We start from the raw sequence: 14,014 nt of genomic DNA on the forward strand, positions 1-14,014 counted from the left end.
GGGATGAAAACTGACCTTTTCCAGTCCTGTGGCCACTGCCAAGTTTTCCAAATTTGCTGGCATATTGATTGCAGCACTTTCACAGCATCATCTTTTAGGATTTGAAATAGTTCAACTGGAATTCCATCACCTCCACTAGTTTTGCTTGTAGTGATGCTTCCTAAGACCCACTTGACTTCGTGTACCAGGATGTCTGGCTCTAGGTGATTGATCACACCATCGTGGTTATCTGGGTTATGAATATCTTTTTTGTATAGTTCTTCTGTGTTTTCTTGCCACATCTTCTTAATATCTTCTGCTTCTGTTAGGTCCATTACATTTCTCTCCTTTATTGTGCCCACCTTTGCATGAAATGTTCCCTTGGTATCTCCAAGTCCCTTACCAGATAAGTATTTTAAAATCTTTTTTGCCAATTCTGTGGGTTACCTTTTCACTTACTCTCTTTGTTTTTTTTAACTTATTTATTTTGGGCTGCTCAGGCTCTTTGTTGCTATGCATGGACTTTCTCTAGTTGGAGCCAATGGGGGCTACTCTTCATTGTGGTGCCCGGGCTTCTCATTGCGGTGGCTTCTGTGTGGTGCAACACAGGCCCTAGAGCTCGCAGGCTTCAGTAGTAGTAGCGCGTGGGCTTATTTGCTCCGTGACATGTGGGATCTTCTTGGACCAGGGATTGAAATCATGTCATCTGCATTGGTAGGCGGATTCTTAACCACTGGACCACCAAGGAAGTCCCTCTTGAAGCACAAAACTTTTTAATTTTTATACAGTCCAGTTTGCTGCTTCTTTTGTCATTTGTACTTTTGGTGCCATGTCTGAGGATCTTTTTCCAGATCCAAGTTTGTGAAGATTTTCTTCTGTGTTTCCTTCTAAGAATTTATACTTTTAACTCTTTCATATAAGTCTTTGATCCACTTTGAGATAATTTTTGATATCGTGAAGTAAGAACCTTGTACCTTTTCAATGTGGCTAATAGAAAATTTAAACTGCATGTGTAGCTTGTATTCTGTTGGACAAAACTGGCCTAGAACAGTAGTCTCCAAACTTTTTGTATGAATCCCTATTGGGGGGAAAAACTGAGCATGTACTCAGGAATAGTATGTGGATGTGTGTGTGTTCAGTTGCTCAATCGTGTCCAACTCTTTGTCACTCACATATGTTTATATATACATATATATGTTATATGCACACACTGTCACATGAAAAGTGTCTGATATGCATGCTCACTCGCTCCAGTCATGTCCAACTCTTTGTGACCTCATGGACTGTAGCCTGCCAAGCTCCTCTGTCTATGATATTTTTCTGGCAAGAATACTGGAGTGGGTTGCCATGCCCTCCTCCAGGGGATCTTCCCAACCCAGAGATTGAACTTGCTTCTCTTGCCTCTCGTGTATGGCGACAAATTCTTTACTGCTGAGCTACTTGGGAAGCTCCAATCCATACCATACTGCTTTCAATTTTCTCCAGCAGATCATTCTCCACTTCTGCTTTTCCCTCTACCCAGAATGCAGTTTCTCTGCTTTGTCACTGCATTAGTTAATTTTCATTCTTCAGTGTGGCCTTTTATATTATTTAATGTACTACTATAATTTTTTTTACTTGCCCATCTTCTTCAGTAGACAGTTAGCTCCTCCAGGAAGAAATTGTGAAATCCTAGTGCCTATGTAGATGATAGGTTTTTAATAAATGTTTGTTAAAAGAGAATGTTCATGATTATTGTATTGAATTAATTAATGAATATGTTTCTTCCAACTCAGCTTGCTTTTCTACAGTCATTGATATTCATGATCCAGAGGGAAAAATTGCTAATTTTCTTTTTATCATTTTTAAAAAGTTTAACTGCAAGTATTCTAATGATTAAAAGTTTTATTTATCGTTTCTCCTGAGTGTTCTGTGTGCTTAAATATTTTATTTTTTGAAGAAAAATTATCTCACAGTATTTTTTTATTCTTGATACTATATTCTTTTTCTTTGTTTCCTAGAACAAGGGTTCTTAAGGGCATTTAACGTGATTTTTAATAATCTGTAAGAAGATGTATTCTGCTGTCCTTACTACTGACTTGGAAGTGAATTTTTATTTTTTTTTAATTTAATTTAATTTTTTAACTTTACAATATTGTACTGGTTTTGCCATATATCAAAATTAATCCGCCACAGGTATACATGTGTTCCCCATCCTGAACCCTCCTCCCTCCTCCCTCCCCATACCATCCCTCTGGGTCGTCCCAGTGCACCAGCCCCAAGCATCCAGTATCGTGCATCGAACCTGGACTGGCAACTTATTTCATATATGATATTACACATGTTTCAATGCCATTCTCCCAAATCATCCCACCCTCTCCCTCTCCCACAGAGTCCAAAAGACTGTTCTATACAACAGTGTCTCTTTTGCTGTCTCGTATACAGGGTTATTGTTACCATCTTTCTAAATTCCATATATATGCGTTAGTATACTGTATTGGTGTTTTTCTTTCTGGCTTACTTCACTCTGTATAATAGGCTCCAGTTTCATCCACCTCATTAGAACTGATGCAAATGTATTCTTTTTAATGGCTGAGTAATACTCCATTGTGTATATGTACCACAGCTTTCTTATCCATTCATCTGCTGATAGACATCTAGGTTGCTTCCATGTCCTGGCTATTATAAACAGTGCTGCGATGAACATTGGGGTACACGTGTCTCTTTCAATTCTGGTTTCCTCAGTGTGTATGCCCAGCAGTGGGATTGCTGGATCATAACGCAGTTCTATTTCCAGTTTTTTAAGGAATCTCCACACTGTTCTCCATAGTGGCTGTACTAGTTTGCATTCCCACCAACAATGTAAGAGGGTTCCCTTTTCTCCACACCCTCTCCAGCACTTATTGCTAGTAGACTTTTGGATCCCAGCCATTCTTGCAATCCCTATCAAGCTACCAATGGTATTCTTCACAGAGCTAGAACAAATAATTTCACAATTTGTATGGAAATACAAAAAATCTCGAATAGCCAAAGCAATCTTGAGAAAGAAGAATGGAACTGGAGGAATCAACCTGCCTGACTTAAGGCTCTACTACAAAGCCACAGTCATCAAGACAGTATGGTACTGGCACAAGACAGAAATACAGATCAACGGAACAAAATAGAAAGCCCAGAGATAAATCCACGCACATATGGACACGTTATCATTGACAAAGGAGGCAAGAATATACAATGGAGAAAAGACAATCTCTTTAACAAGTGGTGCTGGGAAAATTGGTCAGTCACTTGTAAAAGAATGAAACTAGAACACTTTCTAACACCATACACAAAAATAAACTCAAAATGGATTAAAGATCTAAACGTAAGACCAGAAACTATAAAACTCCTAGAGGAGAACATAGGCAAAACACTCTCCAACATACATCACAGCAGGATCCTCTATGACCCACCTCCCAGAATATTGGAAATAAAAGCAAAAATAAACAAATGGGACCTAATTAAACTTAAAAGGTTCTGCACAACAAAGGAAACTATTAGCAAGGTGAAAAGACAGCCTTCAGAATGGGAGAAAATAATAGCAAATGAAGCAACTGACAAACAACTAATCTCAAAAACATACAAGCAACTCCTACAGCTCAATTCCAGAAAAATAAATGACCCAATCAAAAAATGGGCCAAAGAACTAAATAGACATTCCTCCAAAGAAGACATACAGATGGCTAACAAACACATGAAAAGATGCTCAACATCACTCATTCTCAGAGAAATGCAAATCAAAACCACTATGAGGCACCATCTCACGCCAGTCAGAATGGAAGTGAATTTTAGAAACATGATCAGTGAGTCAGTTGTAGACCAGTTGTACCACAGTGTCTTTCATTTTCTAAACGTGGGTCATAAATGACAATATTAGCATTCATAGTAATAGTCACAGTTGTTCCCATCAGCATCAGTTCTTAGAAAGGTTTTCTCAATCAAATAGTGCTATGAAATATCCATTGAAACACTGTAGAACACATTTCTGGGTGATTTCAAGAAATTGTAAGATACCTTCCTTCTATTTAGAGTAGATTTTTCTCTCTCAGAACCCGCCAACCAAAAGCAGGGAAATTCAATGTAGTGATATCTTTGGTGTTAGGGCTTAAGCACCAGCATACCAAGAATTTCTTGAATTCAGTGGTTTGTGTTATGTGGTATTTTACACTGATAAGTGGTATCACACCATATCTGCACAAGAGCATTAGGCAATTCCCAAACAAAACAAAAAGCACCCAAACCAAATGAGCTGTTTAATATTATTAAACCTGATGTCTTCAAGTCATTAACTGCTTGAAAATGTTAGTAATGGGTGACCTTTGCATCTCATTATTTTTGTGCATCCTTTATTCCATTTAATCTCATCAATAACTGTTTCTATGCAATAATGTATTCTTTATACTGAACACTACACAAATATGATCCATACTACCGACATACATTTATTAAGAAATTGCCATGTCACAAAAGACCCTAGTACTGAGTTCTGTTGGAGACAGAAAGATAAAAGAGTTAATTTTAACATGTATGGAGGATGAGAAAAACAGAATGAAAGTATGAATGAAGATAACTGCAAAGTTTTTAAATTAACCGAATGAAAAGACACAGCTAATGATATGTAATACTGATGTTTGCAAAGATGAGTCAACAGATTTAAAATGTAAACAGAACTTAAAATTAGCATTAACTTTTTTGAAGAAGATCTGTATCTTATTTTAAAATCAGATTTTAGAGAACTTGATATATTTTACATTGGGGGATTGAGTATACGATAGCCATAAACAATAAACTGTGGAAAATTCTTCAAGAGTAGGGAATACCAGACCACCTTACCTGCCTCCTGAGAAATCTGTATGCAGGCCAAGAACGGTTGTAACTGGACATGGAACAATAGACTGGTTCCAAATCGGGAAAGGAATACATCAAGGCTGTATATTGTCACCCTGATTATTTAACTTATATGCAGAGTATATCATGTGAAATGCCGGGCTGTAAGAAGCACAAGCTGGAATCAAGATTGCAGGGAGAAATATCAATAACATGACACCACCCTTATGGCAGAAAGTGAAGAAGAACTAAAGAGTCTCCTAATGAAAGTGAAAGAGGAGAGTGAAAAAGCTGGCTTAAAACTCAGTATTCAGAAAACTAAGATGATGGCATCCAGTCCCATCACTTCATGGCAAATAGATGGGGAAACAGTGAGAGACTTTGTTTTGGGGGGGCTCCAAAATCACTGCAGATGGTGACTCCAGCCATGAAATTAAAAGATGCTTGCTCCTTAGAAGAAAAGCTATGACCAACCTAGCTGCTGCTGCTGCTAAGTTGCTTCAGTCGTGTCCAACTCTGTGCGACCCCATAGATGGCAACCTACCAGGCTCCTCCATCCTTGGGATTCCCCAGCCAAGAATGCTGGAGTGGGTTGCCATTTCCTTCTCAGCAGAGACATTACTTTGCTGACAAAGGTCTGTCTAGCCAAAGCTATGGTTTTTCCAGTAGTCATGTATGGATGTGAGAGGTGGACTTATAAAGAAAGCTGAGCACTGAAGACACTTTTGAACTGTGTTTGTTGGAGAAGACTCTTGAGAGTCCCTTGGACTGCAAGGAGGTTCAAACAGTCCATCCTAAAGGAAATCAGTCCTGAATATTCGTTGGAAGGACTGATGCTGAAGCTGAAATTCCAATACTTTGGCCACTTGATGTAAAGAACTGATTCTTTGGAAAAGACCCTGATGCTGGGAAAGATTGAGGGCAGGAGGAGAAGGGGTCGACAGAGGATGAGATGGTTGGGTGGCATCACTGACTCGATGGACATAAGTTTGAGTAAGTTCCGGGAGTTGGTGATGGACAAAGAAGCCTGGCATGCTGCAATGCATAGGGTTCCAAAGAGTCAGACACGACTGAGCAACTAAACGTAACTAAACTGCAGATACCTAAAAAATCAATAAAGGCAGAAAGTAAATGAATGATTCCCTCAGACTAAACAGGGAGGAAAGGGAGTAATGCTAATGGGTACAAATTTTTTTTGAGGGGGAGGAGTAATGAAAATATTCTAAAACTAAATTATAGTTGTACAATTCTCTATATACTAAAAGCTATTGAATTGTAAATTTTAAATCGATGGGATTTCTGGTATTGTAAATTACATATCAAGAAAATTTTATGTTGATAAAGCTGTTTTTTTTGTAAAAAATGATTGTCAGGCACAGAAAGACTGTGTGTTTTCCATGTCTAACTTCAATTGGTTATTAAGGCAAAATCTTAGGCGTCAAAAAGATAGAAACTCGGATATGAGCATACCTAAGTGAGCTACCCAGTCACTGTATAACAAAAGAACTCATCATTTGGAATAACAGGTTCTTAGAAATAGGTATATAGGGTGATATTTGGCAATTTTTTCCAGAGTTTTGTATGAATTCCTTTTTCTGATGTTAGGAAGTATTTAAAATACAATGGAATTATTTCTGTCCTATAATTTGAGTTAGAACGAAAATATTTTTCTTCTTGTCATTGTAGAACATCCTGTCTTCTCAATTTCTGCAGATCTTGAGATTCTGGGATTAATGGACTAAGCTTATGGACTATGAAAATGTAATAAATATTAAATTTTTAAGTTTCTGGAATTACAGAACAAGTCTTTTCAGCATTTTTAGCAGTTTCTTAAAACATTGTGCCCCAATGGTTAGGAAGAATCATTTTATAGCTGAGCCTTTTTTAACTTTTCCATTGTGTCTTAAAAGTGGAATTGGGACATTTTTCATTTAATGTGATTTTAAATACTGAAGGTTACACTCAGTAAATAAGTTGTGATGTGGTCATCACAGTGTGATCTTTTAGTTTCTTCTTCTAGTACAGAATCTTTACCTTTACTTTTAGACATCTGTCTCTACTTTTCCTACATGTTTTTCATCTCTATTTTCAATAGAAAATCTTTTCAGTTGTGTTTTTTGTTATGAAATGCATTATGTTGTCTGAGGAAAACACTGATGCTTTTCAAAGTGCAAGGTTATTATTGTTTCAACTAATTGCCTTATTTGTTATGTAAAAAGGAAATTTTTATAAAAAATGGAAAAAAGCTGTAAATTGCTTTCTTGCGGTCTTTTCAAGCAGATATCACGATGTAACTCTCCACTTTTATAGCAAGGGCTAGAAACTATTACTGTGATAATGAACATATCACAGTTGCATTATCATGAAGATTTTTTATTTTACTTTCAAAATTCTGAGTTGTTGGGATGTTGGTCTCCTACTGTTGACACCTGAGAATACTACTTGACTTTATATTTTTTCCTGTTAATATTTAAGTGTTATTAGGAGATGGTCAATTTTTAAGCACACAGCACATTTTTAATGTTTGAGGTAGTAGTCCTCTTTTGTACACACTGATTTTCTTATTCCATTCTCCTAGTGTCCACTTGGCAAGAAGAGTGCTTCAGTTAGAAAAACAGAACTCGTTGGTTTTAAAAGAACTGGACCATCAAAAGAACCAAGTAACACAGCTTTCACAAGAGGTAAATACCCTAAACAAACGAAGCACACATGAAGAATCACAGTGTTGATTGTAATTCCTTGTTACTCCTTTGTGTGTTTTCTGAGCAGTTTCAAAATAAGCTGTTTGCTAGTACAAAACGATTTTACAGTCTATGAAAACTAACTGAATAAAGCAACGTACAGTGTATGGTAAAACCTAAGATCAAAAAAACAGGTTAAATACCTAGACTAAATATAAATGCAGGCTAGACAGACAAAGCTTTGATTTCTGAAAATATACACTGGCAAAGCAAGTTTAGCAAATTTTGGTGGCATTTTAAGTTTTAAACTAAAGCCTCGTTTTTAAAATAAATTTGCTTTTTTACTTCCTTGATGAAAAATGACTTATCTATTAAACACACTTGACTGGTATACACTAAACCTCTCACAGTCTTTGATATATGATAGTTCCCAAATTATACTTACTTTTAAAAATCTCAAATTTATATTTCTTTTGCTTAGCATTTTACTGTATCATTTAAAGACAGTATGTACATTTTACATAGTACTTCCAATCTTCTTATTTAATCAGTATCTAATTCCAGTTTTCTATTCTTCTGAAATTCAAGTAATAAAACCAATTCAAACCAAAGATACCACCTTCGTAGCATTCCCTTTATTTCCTGAGTTTCAGCATAATGAATTTTTCTATGTTAGTATTTTAGGTCTTATAATAAAGGGACTTTTAAATGAGTATATTAAAAACTGTTAATATGTACCATATATTCCGCATTTGTTTGCCTACAGACCTGTTCATATTTGTCTACATAGTGCCTTCTATGTAATGTGCTTTTAATGCTACAGCATTAGGAGGATCTTTATGCTCAAAGTATTTGTGATATGATATGATATGATGTGATATTGATATGCCTGGAATTCATGTTCCATAAAAATGTGGGAGAGGAGCTCAGTAAATAATAAAAGAATCTCAAAATGTTGATAATGATTGAAGCTTGGTGACGGGTACATATAGATTCAGTATTCAGTTCTGTACTTTTGTGTATGTTTGAAATTTTTTCATAAGACTTATAGAGAATCAGTAATCCTAAAAAGGTTTCTACTGACTGTAGTATATACTTTTTCCCTTGCAATTGAAAAAAGTATTAGAATTTGATATATTCTGTGGATTTTACTTTTTCCTGCCTTAGAAAAATTTTCTTAAATTGAAAAAGAATTCCATAAACTAATTAGCTGAAAGGTGATAATATTAGATTGCTTGTATACCAGTAGACTCTTCATGATAGATGTTGAAAAAACAGGAGGGAAAGTCTCTCAGAATCTGTACTCTTTTGAGTAATTTATATATTTAAACCATGATGGAATTTCTGAGAATTAATACAGAGATAAGAATCAACTGACTAATATTTAAATTTAACATTAATTTCTATGTTATTAAAATTATACTGAGATTATACATAAATGAATAGTCTAAATCAAAGTGCTAGAAAATATTCAAAATGAAAACAGATAACTCCTTTTATAGCAGCTTTATTGAGTCATAATTGATGTAAACTAATCTGTACAGATTTAATCTGTACAATATAACTGACGTGCATAACCATGAAGCCATCACCAAAACCAAGATAGTGAACAGATGTGTTGCTGCCATGTTTCCTTGTGTCCCTTGGGAATCCCTGTCCCAGCCCTCCCCATCCCCATCCTTGTCCCTAAGCCACCACTGATTTGCATCATGTCACTGTAGATTAGTTTGCATTTCCTAGACTTTTATGTAAATTGAATATATATGCATGAGCAACTGGGGAAACCTTATATATATATATATATATATAATATGCACACACTATTTTTTTTGTCTGTCTTCTTTCATTCTGCATAATTATCTCAAGATTTGTCCATAGGCCATTCCTTTTACATTGCTGAGGAACATTCCATTGTGGATTCAAACAAATCCATTGTATGAATTTACCACAGTTGTTCATCCATTCACTTCTTGATAGATATTTAGGTTATTTCTAGTTTTTACCGATTATAAATAAAGCTGATAGGAATATCCATGTACAAGTCTTTATATAAACCTATGTTTCTGTTTCTCTGGGGTAAATGCCTGGGAGTGGAAGAGCTGGATTGTGTGGTAGGTGTCTAATATTTTAAGAAACTGCCAATCTGTTTTCGAAATGTTCATACTATCTACTTTTTCCATTAGCAGCATATGAAATTCTAGTTCCTCTACAGCCTTGCGATGATTTGACATGGTCAGTCTTTTTAAGTGTACCCCATTCTCATAGTGGTTTTAATTTGCATTTTCATAATGATTCGTCTTTGCTCTTTGTTTCCCTTACTGGGAGAAGTGTCTGTTCAAATTTTTTGCTCATTATATCAGATTGTTTTCTTGTTTTCTTTTTTTTTAGGGAGTCAAGTTTCTTTTTTTTTTGTTGTTAGAGAATTTTGAGAATTAATTATTCTAGATACAAGTCTCTTATCAGCTATATGGTTTCCACATATTTTCTCCCACTCTATGGCCTGACTTTCCATCTCTTAATGCTGTTCTTTGAAGAACAGAAGTTTTTATCTTGTCCATTTTTTCAGTTCAGTCTTTTTTAGACTGTGTTTTGTATGTTGTATCTAAAATATCTTTGCCTAACTCATGGTTAGAGTGTTTTTGTCTGTGTAGTCCTGTAGATCTTTCATAGTTTAAATTTATGATCCATTTTGAATGTTTGTATGGAAAGGACACAGAAGAGCCAAAAAGCTTTGAACCTGAACAGAATTGGAGGACCAGTACCATCTACTTTCAAGACATTATAAAGCTGCAGTAGTGAAGACGATGTGGTAGTGACATAAAGACAAAGATAACTGAAACAAAGTCCAGGGACACACTCACACATAGAGTTTTAACTGATTTTCAGCAAAGGTGTTCTTTATTCCTTTGTGTAAATCCAAATTTCCACCTGGCATCATATTGCTTCTGGTTGATATACTTCTTTTAACAATATTTATAAAATAGGTCCACTGGAGATAAATTCTTTTCACTTCTGTATGTTACAAAATGTTATTTTACCTTTTTGTTGTTTGGGTTTTTTGGTCTTTTTTTTTTTTTTTAAACATTTCTGACTGTCTATTCCTAACAAGAGTAAAGACTGAAACATAGTTCTCCATCATGCCACTACAGCCTAATAAACTGGAAGGGGTCACTGGGTAGCCTTTCCCTTCTCCAGGGGATCTTCCCCACTCAGGGATCGAACCCAGGTCTCCAGCATTGCACGCGGATTCTTTACCAGCTAAACCACAAGGGAAGCCCAAGCATACTGGAATGCATAGCCTTACCCTTCTCCAGCGGATCTCCCTGACCCAGGAATAGAACTGGGGTCTCCTGCATTGCAGGCAGATTCTTTACCAGCTGAGCTATCAGGGAAGCCCTTTTCTTTTTTTATTGGAGTAAAATTCACGTAACATAAAATTCACCATTTTAAACATTTTAAATTGTACAGTTCAATAGTTTTTATGTTTGTAATGTACAATCATCACCACTACTTATTTACAGAACATTCACATCACCCAGAGAGAAACGCTGAATGCACTAAGCAGTTACTGCTCAGTCTCCCTTCCCTCCAGCCCCTGGAAACCACTAATGTGCTTTCTGTCTCTATGGGCCTGTTCTACATACTTCATATAAATGGAATCATGCAAAATGTGCCTTTGTGTGTCTGACTTCTCTCAGCATAATGTTTTCAAGGTTCATATATTAATATGTTGCACTATCAGTACTTAATTTTTTATGACTAAGTAATATTTCCATTGTACACATATTTCACATTTTGTTTATCTGTTCACCAGTGGTGTACATTTATCATTTCCATCATTTGCCTATTGTAAATAGCACTGAGTATTCATGTACATTTTTGTTTGTTTGAACACATATTTTCAGTTTATGAGTGCATACCTAAGAGTGGAATTACTGGGTCACATGGTAATTCTGTTAACTTTTTGAGGAACCATGAAACTGTTTGTCACACCAGCTGCACCATTTACATTCCCATCAGTAATGTTCAGGGTTCCAGTTTCTCTCATTCTCGCCAATGCATATTTTCCATTTTCTGGGTTTTTCTAAATTCTAGCCATCTTGCTGCTGCTGCTGCTGCTGCTGCTGCTGCTGCTGCTGCTGCCGCCAAGTCACTTCAGTCATGTCTGACTCTGTGCGACCCCATAGACTGCAACCCACCAGGCTCCCCCGTCCGTGGGATTCTCCAGGCAAGAACACTGGAGTGGGTTGCCATTTCCTTCTCCAATGCATGAAAGTGAAAAGTGAAAGTGAAGTCGCTCAGTCATGTCCGACTCCTCGTGTCCCCATAGATTGCAGCCTACCAGGTTCCTCCGTCCATGAGATTTTCCAGGCAAGAGTACTGGAATGGGGTGCCATTGCCTTCTCCATCTAGCGATCTTAGTGGCTGTGAAATGGTGTCTCATTGTGATTTCAATTTGTATTAACCTTATAGTTAATGATGCTAAGCATCATTTTTTGTGTTTATTGGCCATTAGTATATCTCTTTTGGAGAAATACAAGATATACCCATTTGAATGCAGATTTCCAAAGAATAGCAAGGAGAGATAAGAAAGCCTTTCCCAGTATTCAGTGCACAGAAATAGAGGGAAAAAAATAGCTTGGGAAAGACTAGAGATCTCTTCAAGAAAATTAGAGATACCAAGGGAACATTTCATGCAAAGATGGGCACAATAAACGACAAAAATGGTATGGACCTAAAAGAAGTAGAAGATATTAAGAAGAGGTGGCAAAAATACACTGAAGAATTATACGAAAAAGATCATCATGACCCAAATAACCATGATGGTGTGATCACTCACCTAGAGTCAGACATTCTGGAATTCAAAGTCAAGTGGGCCATAGGAAGCATCACTACAAAGCTAGTGGAGGTGCTGGAATTCCAGTTGAGCTATTTCAAATCCTAAAAGATGATGCAGTGAAAGTGTTGCACTCAATATGCCAGCAAATTTGGAAAACTGAGCAGTGGCCACAGGACTGGAAAAGGTCAGTTTTCATTCCAATCCCAAAGAAAGGCAATGCCAAAGAATGCTCAAACTACTGCATAACTGCACTCATCTCACACGCAAGCAAAGTAATGCTCAAAATTCTCCAAGCCAGACTTCAACAGTATGTGAACACTGAACTTCCAGATGTTCAAGCTGGATTTAGAAAAGGCAGAGGAACCAGATGTCAACTTGCCAACATCTGTTGGATCATCAAAAAAGCAGGAGAGTTCCAGAAAAACCTCTACTTCAGCTTTATTGAGTATGCCAAAGCCTTTGACTGTGTGGATCACAACAAACTGGAAAATTCTTAAAGAGATGGGAATACCAGACCACCTTATCTGCCTCCTGAGAAATCTGTATGCAGATCAAGAAGCAGCAATTAGAACTGGACATGGAACAATAGACTGGTTCCAAATTGGGAAGGGAGTACGTCAAGGCTGTATATTGTCACCCTGCTTATTTAACTTATATGCAGAGTACATCATGAGAAATGCTGGGCTGGATGAAGCACAAGCTGGAATGAAGATTGGCGGGAGAAATATCAGTAACCTCAGATATGCAGATGACTTATGGCGGAAAGTGAAGTAGAACTAAATTGAAAGAGGAGAGTGAAAAAGTTGGCTTAAAACTCAACATTCAGAAAACTAAGATCATGGTATCTGGTCCCATCAACTTCATGGGAAATGGATGGGGAAACAGTGGAAACAGTGAGAGAATATTTTGGGGGGCACCAAAATCACTGCAGATGGTGACTCCAGTCATGAAATTAAAAGATGCTTGCTTCTTGGAAGAAAAACTATGACCAACCTAGACAGCATATTAAAAAGCAGAGTTATTACTTGGCTGACAGAAGTCCATCTAGTCAAAGCTATGGTTTCTCCAGTAGTCATGTATGGATGTGAGAGTCAGACTATAAAGAAAGTGAGCACCAAAGAATTGATGCTTTCAAACTGTGGTCATGGAGAAGACTCTGGGAGAGTCCCTTGGACTGCAAGGAGATCCAACCAGTCCATCCTAAAGGAAATCAGTCCTAAATATTCATTGAAAGGACTGATGCTGAAGCTGAATCTTCAATACTTTGGCCATGTGATGCGAAGTAGAAAAGACCCTCATGCTGGGAAAGATTGAAGGCAGAAAGAGAAGGGGATGACAGAGGATGAGATGGTTGGATGGCATCACTGACTCGATGGACGTGAGTTTGAGTAAGCTCCAGGAGTTCGTGATGAACAGGGAAGCCTAGCGTGCTGCAGTCCATGGAGTCACAAAGAGTTGGACATGACTGAGGGACTGAACTAAAATGAGCTTTGTAGAAATGTCTACCGAAACTCCTTGCCTATTTTTAAATTGAGTTGTTTGTCTTTTTGTTGTTGAGTCATAAATGTTCTTTATGTATTTGGATATTAAATTCTTTTAGCTATATGATTTACAAATATTTTCTCTCATTCTGTTGGTTGTCTTTTGCTTTCTTGTTAGTTCCTTCAATCAC

At 36.9% G+C, this 14,014-nt stretch overlaps 1 protein-coding gene across 3 annotated transcripts in view; it reads left to right on the forward strand.

The window, feature by feature from the left end:
- Window positions 1–14,014, forward strand: part of PIBF1 (progesterone immunomodulatory binding factor 1) — a 230,594-nt gene that overhangs the window by 151,673 nt on the left and 64,907 nt on the right. For all 3 annotated transcript variants that reach the window (XM_070800340.1, XM_070800339.1, XM_070800338.1), the window contains exon 14: window positions 7,400–7,502. In XM_070800340.1, the coding sequence (XP_070656441.1) occupies window positions 7,400–7,502 (103 nt within the window). The remainder of the gene's footprint in view (window positions 1–7,399; window positions 7,503–14,014) is intronic.

Source organism: Bos indicus, chromosome 12 (genome assembly GCF_029378745.1).
Source record: "Bos indicus isolate NIAB-ARS_2022 breed Sahiwal x Tharparkar chromosome 12, NIAB-ARS_B.indTharparkar_mat_pri_1.0, whole genome shotgun sequence".
NCBI lineage: Eukaryota > Metazoa > Chordata > Mammalia > Artiodactyla > Bovidae > Bos > Bos indicus.